We start from the raw sequence: 20,042 nt of genomic DNA, 5'->3' as shown, positions 1-20,042 counted from the left end.
TAACTTTATAGCAGCCAACAGAATCAACCACATGGCTAAACCACCTGCCAACAGACCTCTGCCTTCACTACATTCCAACCCACATGGCCAGAAGCAAATAATTTCTCTCTCTCACCTCTCGGGCACAGCCGTATGCCAACCACTCCTCCCGATAGCGGTCAAAGCCACTGGAACACCTGCAGGGAAAAGATGCCACAGAAAGATTGTTGCTTATCTGATCACATAGTGAATGAGTTCCTCATTCATTTCACCTGAGGCAGACACAGCTAACCACAGTGATCATGTTTTCAGCAGACTGAAACTAGAGTGGGATGACCTTCTCAAAGAAAGCTGGGGCACATTCCCATGATCCCGGGCTACTGGCCGTGTGCAGGGGTTGAGGTCAGTGACACAGCCTTCTCTCCTCTCCTCTACGAAAAAGGGCAAAAAAGAGAAGTTATATATCCCTTGCCCCTCTCCTCTCATCTAGAGATGCTCCAGTTCCTGTTCCTAATATACCACAAATTGTTTAGCCTTTCTCCAAATTAGGAGCACCCATGACTGCTTTGTTTCTAGTTTTTTGTTGCCACAAAAATGCTACTATAGATATAGTTGTTTATTGCTGTTGTTGTTGTCTTAAGGGGCAGGACCCATTAGGAAGTTAATAGTAATATAAAAAACTACTTATTTTTCTAGTCATTCATTCGCTTACTTATCCATTTATTTATTTTTTGTTTGTTTAAATAAATGTTTATCTATTTGCAGGAGATTTCTTTACTTATTAAAAGACCAAACGCTTCTACCTTGTTGAAGGATAAAAGTGGAGCAGTGAGGGAGTTCAACAGGGCTTTGAAGTCATCACCACACCCTGATTCTGGGGCCTGAAGTTTAAATTCATTGGCATGAGTATGTCAGAATCATAAGCTGAAGGGCCTGAGCTGGATCCTGAGGGAGGCAGGGTTCTTTGAAAGGCATCATGGCCTAATAGGGCACTAGATTTGGCTTCAGGAACACTTGGCTTCAAATTCCACGACAGACACTTACTAGATGTATGACCCTGGGCAAGTCACTTAATCTCTCTGCTCCTCAGCTCAGGGCTTGGACTGGATAGCCTCTAGGCCCTATAATTCTGATCCTATGAGCTCACTAAGAATCCTTCACAGAGGATCTAACCTGGATGCTTTACCTTGTCGGTCAACTTATGGGAGAAGCAAATTTATTGATTAATCTAAGCTGGCTAGAAGAACTACTTAAGAGATGCCCTAGTCCAAGTTTAATAATAATAATAATAATAATAACAACAATAATAATATATTCTGGACTGATTAGAAGATAGTTGCCTCAGGGGGTGAAGTGTTGGACTTGGAGTCAGGAAGACCTGAGTTTCAACCCTGCCACAGACTCTTCCTAGTTTTGTAATACTGGGCACATCACTTAACCTCTTTTGGCCTCCATTTCTTCATCTTTAAAATGGGGTTAATAATAGCACCTACCTCCCAGGATTGTTGTGACGATCAAATGATATAATTCACGTAAAGTGTTTTTTGAATATTAAAGCGCTACAGAAATGCTGCCTAGAAGGTGCTTCTCTCACTGGCAATGGATGGTACCCTTTGAGTTTTTTCCTAGGTGTGGGAATGGGTTATACAGAACCATCCACATTCTCTTTCTCAGGCATGGTGACCAATGGCCCAATTGCTTAGGCTATAGCCATGGGGGAGTGGTAGGGGATGGTGGAAAGGGAGTAAAACTTCCTTTATCCCAAGTGATCTGATGCGTGGCTTTGGTCCCACTGGTAATGGAATACTGGGGTGGGTTGAGGTTTGTTGCCCAGAGCAGCTTTAGCCTAATGTTACTGAAGAGCCAGTTTAGACAAGATGACAGGCTGCCAAGAAGTGTTGAGCATCCACACTGAGGCATCTGGGTTCCCCAGGAAGCATTAAATTCAGGTGAGGTTTGAAAGCAAGAAAACAGGGACATGGGGCTCTGTGCCCAGTATTACATTTTGTAATACTTTCAAATGCAGCTTAGGGCTATAACCCAAGGTGAAAGGTCTCTCCCTGCTCTGGCTCACTGAAGCACCCAGTAGGTTAGGTACAAAATATGAAATTACTTCCATGGGGATATCTGTTTACAATTTCCATTAAAAGTAGCTATTCATAGGTAAGTAATTCCAGAGCTGCAACTAGGCATTTTTGTACTTAGGATAAATATGACAAGCCATGCCTAGGGCAAACAGCATGAAGTGTGTATGCAGGTATACAAGGCGGGTGGAGGAGGCAGCAGGTGGAAAGGGAGATTTTAACCCAGGCAGATATCTGATAGTTTTCTATTTTAACTAATTATTCTTGTAAACTTGGCTCTAAACTCAACTACTAAAGTACTAAATGTGTTGTCATAATCCTCTAAATTCTGCACCCTGGGACAAAGTGCCAGTTGACCTGCCCTAGTTACAGTTCTGGGAAATTCAAGTTCACAAGTGTGTCTCATGATCTTAAATCTGAAGGGATAACCAGAAAATGAAATCATTGAAGGCTTGCAAAAACAGCCACACACTACTTTTCTCTGGAGGCAGAATCCCAAGAAGGCTGCAGGAACTTGATGAGTTCTTCATACCTTTCCCATACTAAGAAAAATCCTGCCAAAAAGAGGGAATATGCCAGCATTCATTAGTAACTCAGGGGGATTCGCTCACTCTTCTCCCTAATTCTTTGCCATTAATGACCAGAAATAAGAGTCCTACTGGGAAGGATGAAAAAGCTGGAAGTCAGAGGTCCCCACAGAGGCCATTCCTTAGTCCAGCTGTGTTGGAAGGCACCAAAGTTTCCTGTGGGGAAGATGGAAAGGTGAAGAGGAAGATGGGGTAAAATGAACAAAAAAATAATTCTCAAAATCATGATGTTGAAATTTCTGTTCTCTAGTCTTTGATGCCTGGGAAATCCATAAAGTCTGTGTTTGGGTTCAACAACATCTGTGCAGGGAAAAAATAACATGAAAAACTAAAGAGAGCTAAGAAGTGATTATCAGTAAGAAAGCTCCCTCCAGAGCTCCAAGGTATTCTTTCTCAAAAGGTGTGTTCTGACTTTGCTATCTGCTCAACATCACTGGGACACGTGCTCTGGATGCTTTTTTCGGGAGGACCAATGACTCTTAAGTCATTCCTACAATCTCTTCATGTCAGAACCACTTCTATCACAGTTGGAAGGACCTTTACAGGTGATGTCCAATCCCCTCATTTTACAGAAGAAATGAAGCCCCTTAACCCAAGGTCGCACAACCAGTTTGTGATGGAACTAAGGCTACAACCCAAGGCCCCTGTCCGGAGCTGTACGTGAGAATTTTCGCATCTGGGACAAGTGGTACCCTCAGTTGAAGGAGCATGGTGGAAAGAAAGTTCACCACAGCCCACCATCTTGTGGTTTCCTAGTCTGACTAATTCTTTCGGGTGCTAAGCTCTGTTGTTTCTATGGTGCCGAAGGATTGTCAGTCAGAGCTCTCTAAATTTGAAACCATGGGACAAAGCCTAGTCATCTCTCCTAGTTACAACTCTGCTCCTGACTCTGTGTTCGGCGTTCTCTCTGCTGTGCTATGTTGGTCCCTCTTATGACTAATGGTACACAGTTTTGAGATGGTTGGTTGGTCTTGACTATTGTCAGTGTTTGAAGAGCTGGGATTTTTCCTCTGGGTAAGGCCATCTGTGCTTTGACAAGGATCAAACTTGCCAATTTGGCCTTATTGGCATTATATCGCACTGACCCAAACTAGAAGCACATCTCAGGGAAGAGATGAAAGGAAGACACCTCACATTGACTGAACTAGCTGAAATCAGGCTCCACCACTATCTGCTCCCACAGCATAGTAGAAAGTGTGCCAGATGTGGAGTTAGCAGACCTGGGTTTGAATTTCACTTGAGAAAGACCCTCAACAGTCTCAGTTTCCTCATCTGTAAAATATGGGAATTGAATCAGATGACTTCTAAGTCCTCTTTTCACTTTAAAACCATGAGCCCATGATTCTCAGTACAAAAAGGGAAGAACTTTGAATGCAGCAGAGGGTGGATGGAGATGAGAGGGGGAAAAATAGAGAAAACATTAGGATGAATCCATAAGTTATACTAAGAAATAGATGTTAGTAGAGAGTTTGTCTGTCCCTTGGCTTTCTTTTCCTTCTTTTTTTTTTTTTTTGAGAGGCAATTGGGGTTAAGTGACTTGTTCAGGATCAGTTAGTAAGTATCTGAGGCTGGATGTGAACTCAGGTCCTCTTGACTCCAAGGCCTGTGTTCTATCCACTGCACCACCCTTGGTTTTCAGGAAAGAGGATTTCCCACATATCTGTAAAAGTTATAGACTTGAGAGCAGTCACAAGAGGAGAGGTGGAAAGCCAAGGAGGTTCAGAGGAGGTGTGATGTCAACATATTTTCCCACTTAGTAGTAAAGTTATAGTCTTGCATTTCTTCTGAGTGAATTACACTGTAATTTTATTGCACAGTACTCCAGTTGAAAATGTAGGCCTTGCAAAAACCCCTCCCCCAACTACGTCCTGGCCAATTTCTCTCAAAGTTGAGGCTGACCCAAACCTCATTAAGCTGTCATGTTCTCTGGCTGCATTTCTCTTTTCCTTCCTCTCCTCCTCACCCCTTCACCCTCAACACCCCCCTCTTCCAACCTTCACGAGTCATGGCCTGGGAACAGGCCTACATGTGAAACAGAAGTGTATGATCTGTGTAAATAGGAGTTTTTATTTTATAATATATTCTGTGTTCTGTCACTACGACTCCCATCTGAGACGTCCCAGTTCAACATTTATTTGACTTCAAGTAACAGTATGATGCTTTACAGAATGTTATCCTTGCCTTTGAGGAGTGAAAAGGACTGTATTCTTTGTCTTAATCATTCCATTACAGGACTGTACCAGAGTAATACTCATCAAAAACAGGGGAAGGAGGGCAGGGAGAAAGCACACAAAGGGATTTGTTCAAATATATTTATGGCACCATTATTTGCAACTGAAAAACAAAACAAAACTCCTCAAACTAGAAATAATTGTCCAACAGTAGGGAAATGCCTTAACATATTTCCAAATGTCAACAGAATGGAATGCTATATCACAATTAGGAAAAACAAATGTGAAAAATGTAAAAAAAATATGGAAAACTCACATGAAATAATGTGAGGTGAAGAAAACAGGGCCAGAAGATTGACTACAGTTACATAGAAGGAATATACAAAAAGCAAACATTGAGGTAAATGCTGATGTGACAGTTGCTCTCCATACATCATATTCCATCTCTTGCCTCAGTACAAGGAGGTTGTCCCCACACCTGGAACGCACTCCCTCCTTACCTCCTCACCTCCTCACCTTCCCCTCAGAGAATCCTTCGCCTCTTTTTTGGAGGGGCATTCTAGGGGAGGAGATTGGGCCTCCTCATCTCACCCAGGCTAGAAGCCTGGTTTCCATGGGCTAATCCCAAGAGTGATCAGCACTGAAGCATTAACCTGTTAACCTGTTTGAATTTTCTGACCTTGACCAGTTTGTCCTTCCTTGGTCAGCCTGGTGGCCTTCTGTTCCAGGGGCTTTGCCATATTTGCGCTGGACTTAGTTTGGACACTCAATCGTTTTTAGCCCTACTGCAGCTCAGAACTTCTGAACTCAAGAAATCCACCAAGCTCTGGCTCCCCAGAAGCAGGGACTTTAGGTGTTGTAACTTCTTTCAAAGTATAGCCCAGGTTTCACCTCCTTCATAAAATGTCTTTTCCAATCTCATAATGCCTTTTGCAATCCCCCCAGTTATCAATACATTCTCTTGAAATTTTGTTGTTGAGTTGTTTTTCAGTTGTGTCTGACTCTTTGTGACTCCATTTGGGGTTTTCTTGGCAAAGATACCGGAATGGTTTGCCATTTCCTTCTCCGACTCATTTTACAGATGAGGAAACTGAGGCAGAAGACAGGGTTAAGAGATTTGCCCAGGATTACACAGCCAGTAGGTATCTGAGGCCAGATTTGAATTCAGGTCTTTCTGACTCCAGGCCCAGCTGTCTACCCACTGCACCAACTAGTTGCCCAAAGAATTGTAGATATAAATTCGATTGGGTTTCTCATTTTTAAAGATGTAAGTGCCTAATTTTGTTGTTTGTGCTTCATTTTTGAGGAGGACCAGTGATGTCACAGGTGATGTTTTTGACTTGTGCATGAATTGGATTTAAGGTGAGACAGAATTGCACAAAGTCATCAGCCTCACTCTCTCTTCCAGAGGCATGGAGTCCAATGGCAGGACAAAAGTCAAAATGACTGGTGATGGCTTGGGAAGCAGTGGATGACCTTTGTATCTTTGACATCTGACCGAGTTCTAAGTACTCATTGGAACTAATTGTTCTCATCCACCCATTCTGATGAGGGAAGCCTTCACATGCTTGAGGTAGACACCTCCCTACCTCACTGACAGATTTGATTTCTATCCATTACTCTCAACCAGGTTTAACTCATCTGCCAAAATGGTTTGCAGGGGTGTGGCCACTGTATGTGTTACAGTGGAGCTTCTTGGAGCCACAGGTGAGAATTGGGTGAATCAGGTGGATAGGCAGCCCTGAAAAGAGCTCAGCAAGTCCTCACACCAGAGGTACTAATCCTCCTTGGACACCTCATATACCCCAAGTGCCTAGTAGATTTACTTGGTACTTGGGTAGATTTATGATCTCATCTGTGTGGGTGCTCCCTGTGGTTGCAGATAATAACTTGTCTATGTTTTTACCACATGTGGTACTAGTCATTTATTGTTTTTCAAAGTTGCTAATCTTCTCCCCAACCCACATGACCCCAACCCAACAGGCAGGCGAACTGACGTCTGATGAGGAAGAGCAAAAGTGCCCCTATTGGGAAAGGATCCTAATTTAATTTGCAAACTTTACCCCTTTTCACCCCTGGACTAAGGACAGTGTCAGTGCTGTGTAAAGACAGCTGATTACATAGCAGTCAGTTTCTATTTATGCATCAAGATTTTGGAAAGGAGGAAAGGAACTAGCGACTGAAGATATGACAGCTTCATGGGAAGTGGGACACTGTAATTTTCAAGATTGCCTAAAGGTTTTTTTTTTAAGTTTCTATTGCTTTCCAGGCTTGCAAGAGTTAGTTATACAAAAAGGGTATTTTCTCCTGTCCCTTATTTATCAAAGTAAATTCCTGATTAGGACACCAGGGCTTGAATTCCCAATTTGCTTCATGAGGAACTGGGTTCTGAATGGGAAAATGAGTTTGATTTCAAGATTTTTCAATCCCAAACTTGAACATAACCCAGAACTTTCTGTGCTTTCAAAAACAAATTAACCAAAGTCTGTCTGCACTTTTTCACTAACCGTTTGACAAACAGCAAAATCATTTAATTAAAACAGAAAAAGAAATAAAAACAAACATTAGAAATATTCTTAGTAATGTACCTCCTTCCCTTCTTTGCAGAGGTGGGGGACTACAGAAGTAGAACATAGCATATACTGTTAGACTTGAGTGATGGGTTGATTAGTTTTGCTAAACTGCCTTTTCTTTCCTTTTTTATTCTTTGTCATAAGGGGTGGCTCTCTGGTTGGGGCAGTTTTTGTTCAGTCCTTTCAAGTCATGTCTGACTCTTCATGACCCCATTTGGGGTTTTCTTGGCAAAGATACCAGAGTGGTTTGCCATTTCCTTCTCCAGCTCATTTTATAGATGAGGAAACTGAGGCAAATAGGGTTAAGTGACTTGCCCAGGGTCACATAGCTAGTAAGAATCTGAGGCCAGATTTGAACTGATGAAGGTGAGTCTGATTTTAAGCCCAGAGCTCTATCCACTGCCACCTAGCTGGGCAGAGGAAAGGGATATATTGGGAAATAAAGGTGAGGTCCAAAACAAGAGATATCAATAAAAAAGAAAAAAAAAAGAAACATTCTCAGCAACTATTACTCAAATACGTGCATTCCTACTCTCCTCTTCCCCAGTCTGGTCTAGAGAAAAGATTTATTCTGAGTTCCTCTCTGTAAACTGTCTCCCTAACTTTTCCATCTAGCTTTCTACTCCCCTGGTGTCCTAAGGATGGCCTATCTGCAGAAAGTCTGTTCCATGGCATTGGTGAATCATGGCACTATCGGGACCTCTCTCAGAGGCCAATGGGAGCCCAAGTTCAGATCCTGCTCCAGGTTCCTGAATAATTTGACCCTTTTCCTAGGTGGGGAAGAAACAGCAGTGGCTGTGGTCCTTAGACATTCTCTCCAGTAGCTTGTCATCCTAATCCTCTATCAGTTTTACAGAAAGTTCTTCTCTTGTGAAGTCTCCAGGCTAATCTTTAAACTTTGGAAGTCTGACAGATTTGAATCAGGGAAGGACATACTCCCTCATACCCAGCTGGGTATGTCCCCATGATGCCAAGCAACAGGACAAGAGGAACAGGCATGGGAGTGTTAAGGTCATGGAGGAGGTGATGGGCATACCATTTTCCTCTCCCCTTACCCCTCCTGCCTGCACAAGGAAGACATCAGAGTCAACCTGTCCACGCTACCTCTGGAGGACGTGACACCAGCTGCAGTTGAAGGTCAAGTCTGAGGAGACGCAGACTTCACAGCTCTGATGTTGCAGACAGGCTGAAAGAGAGAAAGCAGAGGCATCTAGCTGTCAATATCACCTGGAGTGGGTCATGGGAGTTTCCAAGTCCAGCAAGTACAGAGAGTTATCAAGTACTGGGACTATTGATGAAAACATGGTGCCACGAAGCTGACCCATTACTTTTAAAATTGTCTCATATGTCTGTTCTTCCTTTTAAATGATCTTTTGTACTTCTCCTGTTCAATATATTTCTATACCAAACTCTGTTATCTGTTTAACTCTCCTGTGTTTGATTCAGATAAGAGTTAGGTTCATGAAATGCTCCTTCCTCCATGTTTGCATGCACCCTAATTATGTAAAGTAAATTCCCCCCCCCTTTTCCCCGATTTCTTTCCTCCTGTTCTCCATTTCTCCCTCTCTTAAAATCAACAAAAAAGAACAAAGTCAACAACAAAACCGTTTCAGTGTTTATATGAAGCTTTACTCCCTTGGTGGTTACTGAAGGGACCCTTGTCTCCTCTCCCCCTTTTATAAGCTCAGAATTTCATCATCATTTAGTCCTTTCAGTTGTTCAAATGTAATTATTTTTCCAGGTTTCTCTTTTCTATTAAAGATACATTTGCCCATTCCTGTAGGATAACACTCAGTTTTTCAGGGTGAACTCTTTCTTTGTGGCTATTTTCAGTATTATTTTCTTTGACTTGGAAGCTCTGGACTTTTACTATGATATTCCTGGGTGTTTTTAATTTGGGGTTTCTTTTAGGAAGTTATCATTGGATTGGTTTTATTTTCACTTTGCCACCTGATTCTAATAGATTTGGGCAGTTTTAAAAATGATTTCTTGAAACATGTTATTTAGATTTTTTTTGTTTAATCATGATTTTCAGAGAGGCTGATGATTAATTATTATTAATTTTAAATTAATTTATTAATAGCTAAATTATTTTTCTTAACCTATTTTCTAGGACAGTTTTTTTTAATAATCATAGATACCTTTCATTTTCTTCTATTTTTCAATCTAATTTTGTTTTAATATTTTTATTGTCTTATAGAGTAATTGAATTTTGAATGCTCCATTCTATTTTTTTAGGGAGTCCAGAACTTGGGTTAAGTTTTTCTACCATTTATTTAATTTGTTAATCTCTTAATTTGTTTCTAGCCATTCCTGTAGTCTTTGCAGTTACTACCCCCCCCCCCTTTTTTTCTCTGAGATTCTACTTGTACTTGTTGTGGAATCACTCTTCATCTATGTTCACCACTTGAACTTGTCTTAACCCATAGTATTCACTGTTTTCTTTTTTTTTTCTGTTCTGTTTACTCTTCCCTTCCCTGGTAGGGCCCTTCTCCCATTACTCAAAAGCTTTAGGTCTGCTCACCAGGGCTTATATGGATTTGCCTGCTGTAACCTCTCTCCCAGTCTCCATTGACTTTGGGTCATCATTTTGTGATATTCTAGAATGAATGAGGAAGCTTTGATTTTTTTTTAAAATTATATTCTACTTGGTGTCCTTTTTTGGATATTTGCTGGGGTATGTGAGGGTGTGGCATTTAAAAAGTTTAAGAGACATAATTTCTGGGTAATTAGTAATTTTATTAAAAATGTCAGCATTTTAATAAAAAGAGAGTCAGTGGCACTCTTGAATGCCAAAGACGTTTCACGGTGGTAGGCTCATAGTTTATATACTCTTGGAAGAGCAAATGTTCCTGAGGGTGTCAATTAACTTTGATTGGTTAAGAATTAATGAGAGAATGCATATTACAAGAGGTAGGCTCTATTACAATGAGGGACTTGAAGGGACATGATTTGAATCACCCAAATCTTGGTTAAACAGACCTATCAATTTTCATATTATTTGTCTGACAAAAGGGAGAATCTACATTTTCTCCAGACCTCTCTGAGTAAGCACAATGAGCAGGATTTCACCCACTATCCTAAACTTAGAATTTCTTTTACTGTCTTTGATTAGATCTCAACCATCCTGTCTGAGTAAGTCTTTGAGAAAGACTTCCCACACTAGATGATTTCTGGATGAGGAAGCAGAGAAGGGAAAAAACCTTGGTCCTGATTAAAAAATTAGTTATTATACAAGAGAGAAATAATCATTTCTCTCAGGGAAGACCTCAGCTCCTCTACAACCTTTTATATTGCCATCTTAACTGAAAGTGTGACATGAATTGGATTGTTCATAGGGTTCATGGGGTGTGTTACAGGACAAAGGTCAAAAGCCTTGAGCCTTGATCATCTGCTGGACTGAGAGAGTGTGAGCAAGATGATATGTGGGATGGGGTACAATAGAATAAAAAGAGGGTCTTCTGGGCCTTGGTCATCTAGCTGATTCCTGTGAGATGGGTCAGGGACAGGGGATAGCCCAGGACATGCTAGACTTTTGTCAACCCCACCACTGGTTCCTCGTAGACTAGGTGAAGGGTAGGGAACAGAAGAGAATGTTGGGCCTTGGTTAGTTAGCACTGATGCTTGCTCCTCTTACCAAGGTGGAAGGTAAGGGGCAGAAGAGGGTATTGGTCAGTCCTGCTACTGTCTTGTCTAAGCCGGATAGGGGGAAAGGGGCAGGGAGAGGAAGAAGGTGGGGCCACATTAGATAGGTCACAATTCTAAGGCCAAACCATACATAAGATAGTAATCATAACTAGCCTTTACATCACGTTTTAATTTGCAAAATGCTTTTCATGTTATCTCATTTGTTAATGGAAAAGATCACTGGATTTGGAGTGAGAGGACCTAGGTTCATATTCTTGATTTCTGCTACTTGCTATCTGTTTAACCTTGGGCCAGCTGGGTCACCTCTATGGGCCTCGGTTGCTCATCAGTAAAATTAAGTGGGTTAGATTTTCTGACTTCTAAAGTCCCTTTCAGCTCTAAATATATACTCCTATAATAATAAAAGCATCACACGGTTTTAATAAAATCAACTAATCTTTATTTCTGCTATGGGTTTCAGGTACCTCGTTTGAGGTTAAAGAGTCACTTAATTCACTGGGGAAGAGATGATTTAAATGTACAGAGAGAGTGTCCCAGAAATATAGTCTCAGGAGAGTTTGATTTATTCCTCAGTACTTATGTATGGAAATTAGCCCTGCACATCTATGCCCTTGCTACCAATTGCTGCTTTTTTTTTTTTGAAAAAATAGGCCTTGTCACCAAAAAAAAAAAAAAAAAATTCTGAGAGTTAGGCTTTGTAGGATGATGGGTGACTCCCTTTTTTTCCTTTCTATCTATGAACTACAAAACCACATGTCCCCAAAGTAAAGGAATTCTATGGATTGATTCCCTTCCTGCATTCCCAATTCTGGGAGCTCAGGCCCAAGTTTCTCAGTCTTTCCTGAAATTCCATGTTAGCACTGGGATGTTTTCTTTTCCCCCTTTTTCTTTTGTTTTGACTGTTTCTTAATATATCCCTAGTTCTGAAATGCTTTTGGAGATTCTTTTGGATTTCTGCAATCCTTTTGGATAGGAGCCTGGGTAAAGCAGCACTTTCAGCTGATTTGGAGGTGCTGCGCCTGTTGGTGGTTTTGTTCTCCTACTTTGCGAGACAGAAGGACCATCACAGGCAGGAGGGCACATGTGCTCAGAGTCTAGTGGGCGTCAGCTTATGCTTTCTGAAGGGTTTGAGATGGGAACCAAAGTGAAGCGGAAATCATTCTCTCCTCCTATCTTTCCTTTTCCTCCTTCCCCTCCTCCTCCTCTTCCTCCCCTTTCTCCTTCTTTTCCTTCTCCTCCTCCCTTCCTCCTCCTCCCTCCCCTCCTTCTCCTCTCCTCCTCCTCCTCTTTCCTCCCTTTTTCTCCTCCTCCTCTTTCCCCTCCCCTCCTCCTCTTCATCTCCATCCTCCTCCTCCTTCCTTCTTTTCTTCCTTTTCCTCTTCCTCCTTCCCTTTCTCCTCCTTTCCCTCCTCTTCTTCTTTCTCCTTCTCCTTCATCCCCCCCCCCTTTCCTCTTTCTCCTCCTCCTCCTCCTTCTCCTACCTTAATCCTTCCAGCAGAGCCTAGTATCGGGAACAAACAGTGTGAAAAGCACCCTCAGATGCAATTTCAAGGATAAATGCAGTTGGTGTTTTGGGGAGACCGTGAAACTATGGCGAGCAGAGAGGAGCTTCCTTTGGGTGCAGTATCCAGGGGAGAAAGCACTCAGGAGCTGGCAGATTCTTATGTTCATTAATTGTGCCCACTAACTAGATGCTAAGCTCAGTTGTTTTTATGCCACTGGAGAAGTATAAGAGCTATAAGCGTTTGTTACGGTTTGGCAAAGTCCTGGTCACCCTAGTTTAGTCATAATTCTCTTCTGAGGTTTTGTTCCCTTCTTGGAGAAGAGAGAAAAGGAGGAGAAAGACTAGAAAAGGAGGCATATAAGAAAGATAAGAAGAAAAAAAATGAGGCAGGTTAGGAGTAAAAGGGATTAGGAAAAACCATTGTGGGTGTTCTGCAAGTGGTTTCCACTCAGTCAGGATTATGATAAAATTAAAAGCCATATCCAAATTGGAATGCTGTTTTCCCTTCCTTGCTCCCACTTCCAGTCCTGACTTTGCCATGAATATCCATCAGTGATCCAACAGCTTGGTCTTGCTTGAGATGGGCCAGGCTACCACAAATTGTAACTATTTGTGGCAGTACCACTTAATAGAAATTCAAAGAAAGCTGGGGAAGGAAGGGGGAAAGAAAAGAAGTCTGTTGGCCTAGAGTTTGAAGACTTTGAGATTGATTCTCAGTTTTTCCTTTCCACTCATGAACTCCCAAACCATATCTCCCCAAAGTAAAGGGATGCTATGGCTCAATTGTCTTCCTGGATTCCCATCCCTGGGAGCTCAGCCCCAGGTTTCTTAAAGCAGCATCTTCCACTAGGATTACATATCCCACACCAATTGGGACTGTCCTATGGTAGGGAACTCTGGGATGGCACAACCCCTGGAAAAATTCCTACTCACTTGGCAGTGGGGTAAACTCTACAGCTGATGTGCTGGTGACCTTGCTGGTGTCCAACTCAATCCGGTGATACTCATAAATTGTTCTTCGGCGAGATTCTGAAACAAACACAGGATTGATCAGTGTGGGATCAATGTGTAGAGGGAAGAACTTCCTAATAGTGTGCAAAATCTCTTAATTCTAGTGCCACCCCTCTTTCTAGTCACATCTCTGTCACCAAAATGACCATATGACTTCTGGTACTTTATTCCTCCTCTTTGGGCCTCAGTTTCCTTATTTATAAAATGAAGATATTCCATAACCTGATTTTTAAGGTCTCTTCAAACTCTTTCTATGCTTCCATGGTCAAATAAGGATATCCCATGCCCACAGACAACTGGGGCATGTGTCTAGGGATCTGATAGGTAGGCTACATAATTTGTACCCTTTTTTTTATTCATTCATTCAACGAACATTATTTATTAAATGCCTACTGTAGATAAGGAGCTATTTCCAGCCTAGGAGCTGGGAGAGATACACAGTTTTGATGACACATGTTTCCTTTTCTTATGGAGCTCACAGTCTAGTGCAGAAGTTCCTTTTAAAAATTTTCATTTTTAATTTATGGAATAAAACAAGCATTTCCACAATGTAGTATAATAAAAAAGATGATTATACATGAAACTACAAATCTACTATGCATAACTTGCTATTCCTTTCAAATATACAACAAAATTACCATGTAAATTTATTTTTTTTCTTTTTTTTCTTCCCCACCCCCCACCATAGAAATGGCTAGCATTAAGCACAAATAGGTATAGGTATATATATGCATATATATACATATACATATATTGTAAAATTATTCTACATATACTTCTATTTATCAGTTCTTTCTCTGGATGCAGACAAATTCTTTCTTCATATGTCCTTTATAGTTAATTTGAACATTTATAATAGACAAAATAACTTATTCCCTCAACATCATTCTTAAAACAATATTGCTGTTATTGTATACAATGTTCTCTTGGTTCTGCTCAATTTGCTTTTCATTGTTTCATGTAGGTTTTCCCATGTTTTTCTAAAATCGTTGAACTCGTCATTTTTTATAGAACAGTAGAATTCCATCACAATCACAAACCACAGCTTGTTCAGTCATTCCCCAGTTGATGGACACATCTCTGCAATTTCCAGTTCTTTGCCACGACAGAGAGAGCTGCTATAAATATTTTAGAACATATAGGTTCCTTTCCTCTTTCCCTAACCATCTTTGGAAATAGACCAAGTAGTGGTATTGTTAGGTCAAAAGTAATTTCTGTTTAATACTTCTTTGGGCATAATTCCAGATTGCTCTCTAAAACGGTTGCATCATTTTACAATTCCACTAACAAAGAATCAGTGTCCCAATTTTTCCACATTTCCTCTAACATTTGCCACTTTCCCCTTCTACCATTTTAGCCAATCTGATAGGTGTAAAATGATATCTCAAGTACAGAGGTTCTTAACCTTTTTGTGTGTGTTCTGGATCCCTTTGGCAGTCTGGTGAAGCCTTAAATCCAGTGTCACTGATCTCCTTGTTGTTCCATGAATGAGACAATCTATCCCTTGGCTCCAGGAATTTTCTCTGACTGTCCTCCATGCCTGAAATACTTTCCCTCATCTCTGCCTACTTGTTTCCCTGGTCTCAACTAAAATCTCATCTTCAACAGGAAGCCTTTTTCAACCCCTCTTAATTCTAATGTCCTCTTCTTTTAATTATTTCCTATTTATCCTATGTATAACTTGTACATATTTGTTTGCTTGTCATTTCCTCCTTTAGATTGTAAGCTCCTTGAGTGCAGGAATTGTCTTTCGACTCTTTTTCTATCCCCAGCATTTAGCACAGTGCCTGGAACATAGCAGGTGCTTAATAAATGTTTATTGACTGAATTAAATGGATAGACTGCTCATAAGAATGTTTTAAAATTCATAAAATAAAATACATAAGATCACAAAAGAAACCAATTATACTGAAATACAGTTGTCATAACATTTTTTTCTAAAGTTCATGGACCCCAGGTTAAGAACCCTTGGCTAGTAGAAGGATAAGGCCCATACAGATAAATGCAAGAAAGGGTATCCCAAAAGCCTTAGTGCAGTTTAACAACACTAAGGTTTTGGGGACACCTTGTATATGATGCATACATTAAAGAACTACCTGCTTATACACAGCTCATGTTTCAGGTGATATAGCATGGAGCTGACTATGACCATGTTTGTTACTCATAGACTTTCCCATCAGAAATGTATACACGTATGTATATATACATACAGGGCAGCCAGGTGGCACAATGGATAGAGTGCTGGGCCTGACATCAGGAAGACTCATCTTAGACATTTACCACCCGTGTAACCCTGGGCAAGTCATTTAACCCTGTTTTTCCCAGTTTCTTCATCTGTAAAATGAGCTGGAGAAGGAAATGGCAAACCACTCCAGCATCTTTGTCAAGAAAATTCCAAATAGGGTCACAAAGAGTCTGGCAGGACTGAAACAACTGAACAATAACAAAAAATACACAATATACATACACACATCCACGTGTACATTCACACACACATATACACACATAATTCATACATACATCATCAGTAAGATACTGTTTTCACTTTTCCACAGCTATAAAACTGGGACAGTTATCCCTGCCAGCTTTGGGGACACTCCAACCTTGTATACATCCCTTTGTGCCTTATTGAATTCCACTAAAGATCAATTGCAGGAAATTACATTCAGAGGAACATGAGATTAGTCAAGGACTGTCTAGAAATGGAAATCTTTCCATATGTAAGGGCAGAAAAAGTACTTGTCTGTCTGGGACAAATGAGCAGAGGGCCACCTGGAGTCAAGGGGATGGACAAGAACATGATGTAAGGATTTGGTGATTTTTTTGATAGGCAGGCTGGGCAGTTGTACCAGTCACGATTGCTCTTCAGGATACTACCCACATGATGAAGCTAAGGCCATGACACAATACCTTGGCCAGGCTGGCCTTCAACTTGCTCTGGAGTTCCAGGGCTAAATGGTGAGGGCCCTAAGCTCAGGTCCTGTCCCAAACTCTATCACAGAATCCCAGATTTGAAAGGGATTTGAGAAGACATCTAGTCTAACCCCTACCTAACTCCCTCTAAGATTTCCCCAACAAGCTATTATCTTGTCATTACCTGCCTCCATGAAGGGGGAATCCACCATATTCCCAGGCAGTCCATTCCATTCTGGGAAAGCTCTAATTGCTAGAAAGTTTTTCACTCTAGGTGTTGCATGGATAGAGCACAGGGTTTGGAATCAGGAAGACTCATTTCCCTGAGTTCAAATTTGACCTAAGAAACTTATTAGCTGTGTGGCCCTGGGGAAGTCATTTAACCCTGTTTGCCTCAGTTTCCTCATCTGTAAAAATAAGCTGGAGAAGGAAATAGCAAACCACTCCAGTATTTTGCCTAGAAAATCCCTGGGATGGGATCATGAAGAGTCGACTGAAAATGACTGAACAATGACACACACACACACAGACACACACACACACATATATACATACACACAAATACATATGTAAACACATACATATGTATTGTATATACACATATGCATAAGATATAATAATAATAATAGTATCATATAATGGTTTAAGATTTACAAAGTGCTTTATAATTATAATCTCATTTGATCCTTAGAATACCCCTGGAGGTAGGTGCTATTATTATCCCCAATTTACAGATGAAGAAACAGAGACAGATTAAGTAACTTATCAAGAGTCACACAAACTAGTAAGTTTCTGAGGCCAGATTCAACTCAGGTCTTCTTGATTCTAGGTTCAGGGCCCTATCCACTTTACCACCTAGCTGCTTTAAAAAAAGCTTAAAACTGCACTAAGACTTTTGGGACACCCTTTCAGCATCATCTCACATGCTCTGTATAAATGTAGATAGAAGTTAGTTAATCTCAGAGAGAAGGAACTAGCATATTTGGTTTGTTTTTTATTTTTGGAGGGGAGGGAAATGGAAAACAAAGAAAGGTCTCCTGTAGGAGGCAGGATTGAGCTGAGTCTTGAAAGAAAGCCTGGGAGGAGGAAGTGAGAAGTGAGAGCATTCCAGGCACAGGATACAGCCAGTGAAAGGCATGGGAGTTGGGAGATGTGGGATTCTAAGTGAAGAACAGCCAGGATAGCTGTACTGAAGAGTACATGTTGGTGACAAAAGTGTCAGAAGCCTGGAAAGAAAGGTTATGAAGGACTTAAAACAAAAATTAAAGGATTTTCTATTTGATCCTGGACCCACTGGAGCTAACTGAGTGGCAGCATTCTATGGTTAGGTCTATGCTTTGGGAAAATCCCTATTGGCAGCTGAGTGGAAGGTAGATTGGAGTTGGGGGGAGACTTGAGGCAGGGAGGAGAGCAATGAGGAGGCTAATGCAATAGTCCCCATGTGAGGTAATGGATGAGGGGGCCGGTACCAAGATGGCAGCAGAATTGGTGAAAGACTGCATTTAGAATTAGGGGGCTTAGGTTTAAATTCCAGCTCTGATACTTGATACCTGTGTGACCTTGGACAAGTCACCCACCTCTTTTTGCTTCAGTTTCTACATCTCTAAAATGAGAGGTTGAACTTAAGGATCTCATGAGGTTCTTTTCCTTTCTAAATCCAAGTCAATGTCAATCCTGAGATAGCAGGAATTGGTTTAAGTGCAGGTCTCCTGACTACAAAGCCAGTGCTCTCTCTATGGTATCACTCAGTGTCTAAGTGAAGAGAGGCTTACTGTAGCGTCACCTCATGGGCCCTATCTGGACATGCAGCTCACTCATATGCCAACCTTCCTGGTTTCTTTTTTTCAATGATGAACTTGGCCTTCCCTATCCTGCTCCTTCCTGATAGGTTTATGTGTAATCCATACTGACTGAATCCTGTTACAACAAAATCCCAATATAATTTTTAAAAAAATTAGCAAGCTAATAGGCCAATTGCCTACTTACTGTAGCAGTATTTAATACAACAAAATGCTAAAGAATGGAATTGGGGCCATCCCATGGAATACATGTTGATGGGACTATGCTGACTCAAATGACCTACATCTAATATAAGCACAAAGGAAAGCTTTTGTAATGCTAGAAACCTATTACAAAACTGACCCATTCTATAAGGGCTAGTCACATCATATCAGCTTTTGCTCCCCCATTAAGGGACACGAATTTCCCTATTATTATAAGTTGAGTTCAAATGAGGATTTATCAGGTCCCATAGTCAGTCAACAAGCATTTATTAAGCTTATATGTTATTTACATATGTGTTATTATATTTATTAAGCATATATGCTAAGCTAAGGAGCGTATAGGGTGTTCAGGGTGACTAGCCCCTCTGGTGTGAGGGCTTGCAGAGCCCTTTTCAAGGCCGCTCATCCACCTTTGGTGTCCACCTGATTCACCTAATTTTCACTTGCGGCTCCCAGAAGCTGTGGTGGCCACACCCTGGCAAACCATCTCGGCAGATGGGCTAAACCAGGTTGAGGCTAATTGACAGGCCTCAGAGCTATTGGTGAGTTAGGGGGATGTCTACTCCAAGCATGCGAAGACTTCCGTCAAGGGAATGGGCAGATGGGAACAATTTGTTCCAATGGCCACAAAGGCGGCGGAAGCAGGCGCTGCAAAGCGCTTAGAGCTTGGTCAGGCATCAGAGATGCCAGGGTCATCCACTGCATCCTGGGCCATCGCCAGTCATCCTGACTTTTGTCCTGCCACTGGACTTGGATGACTCAGGAAGAAAGAGTGAGGCTGACGACTTTGTGCGGTTCTGCCTCACTGAAATCCAAGTCATGCACAAATCAAGACGTCACTCATGATGTCATTGGTTCTTTTCCAAAATGAAGGACAAACAACAACAACAACAATAATGTGCAAAGTGCTGGTCCATTCATCTTAGGTTATTGTTTTTATTATATTTCAAACTAAATCATTGACTCATTATATGACCCTGGGCAAGGTCACTTCCCCTCTCTGGGCTTCTGTTTTCTTATCTATAAAATGGTGAGGTTGGACTCTGTAAGGGCCCTATCAGCCCTGGCAGTCTATGGATATCTTAGTCTACTATCAGCATTTCCTGAACTAAGTCAATGAGCATTTATTAAACACCTACTATTGCCAGGCACTGTGCTACATGCTAGAGATACAAAGAAAGGCAAAACCAGTTCCTGCCCTCAAGAAATTTACAATCCAAGGAAGGATACAACATGAAAACAGTTATGTATGAGCAAGATATATACAGGATAACAGGGTGATTTCAAAGGGAAAGCACTAACATTCAAGAGGATTGGGAAAGGCTTCTGAGAGAAGATGGGATTTTAGCTGGAACTTGAAAGAAGTCAAGACAAAGAAGTGAAGAGAGACAGAAATTCAAGCATGAAGTGCAACTAGGTGGCACAGTGGATAGAGATCTGGCCTTGAAATCAGGAGGACCTGAGTTCCAATCTGGCCTCAGACACTTGACATTTACTAGCAGTGTGACCCTGGGCAATTCACTTACCCCGATTGCCTCACCAAAAAACAAAAAACAAACAAAAAAGAAA

General features: G+C 41.3%; 1 protein-coding gene across 3 annotated transcripts in view; it reads right to left on the bottom strand.

Annotated features, from left to right (window-relative positions):
- The window catches only part of PLXDC1 (plexin domain containing 1), a 107,692-nt gene that overhangs the window by 13,256 nt on the left and 74,394 nt on the right, over positions 1–20,042 (bottom strand). For all 3 annotated transcript variants that reach the window (XM_027872667.1, XM_027872669.1, XM_027872668.1), the window contains 3 exons: positions 13,480–13,575; positions 8,499–8,580; positions 116–176 (listed from right to left, as the gene is read on the bottom strand). In XM_027872667.1, coding sequence (XP_027728468.1) covers positions 116–176; positions 8,499–8,580; positions 13,480–13,575 — 239 coding nt within the window. The remainder of the gene's footprint in view (positions 1–115; positions 177–8,498; positions 8,581–13,479; positions 13,576–20,042) is intronic.

Source organism: Vombatus ursinus, unplaced genomic scaffold (assembly GCF_900497805.2).
Source record: "Vombatus ursinus unplaced genomic scaffold, bare-nosed wombat genome assembly UNPS02014801.1, whole genome shotgun sequence".
Taxonomy (NCBI): domain Eukaryota; kingdom Metazoa; phylum Chordata; class Mammalia; order Diprotodontia; family Vombatidae; genus Vombatus; species Vombatus ursinus.
Note: the sequence above shows the minus strand (reverse complement) of the source record. Positions and strands in the feature narration are given on the sequence as shown.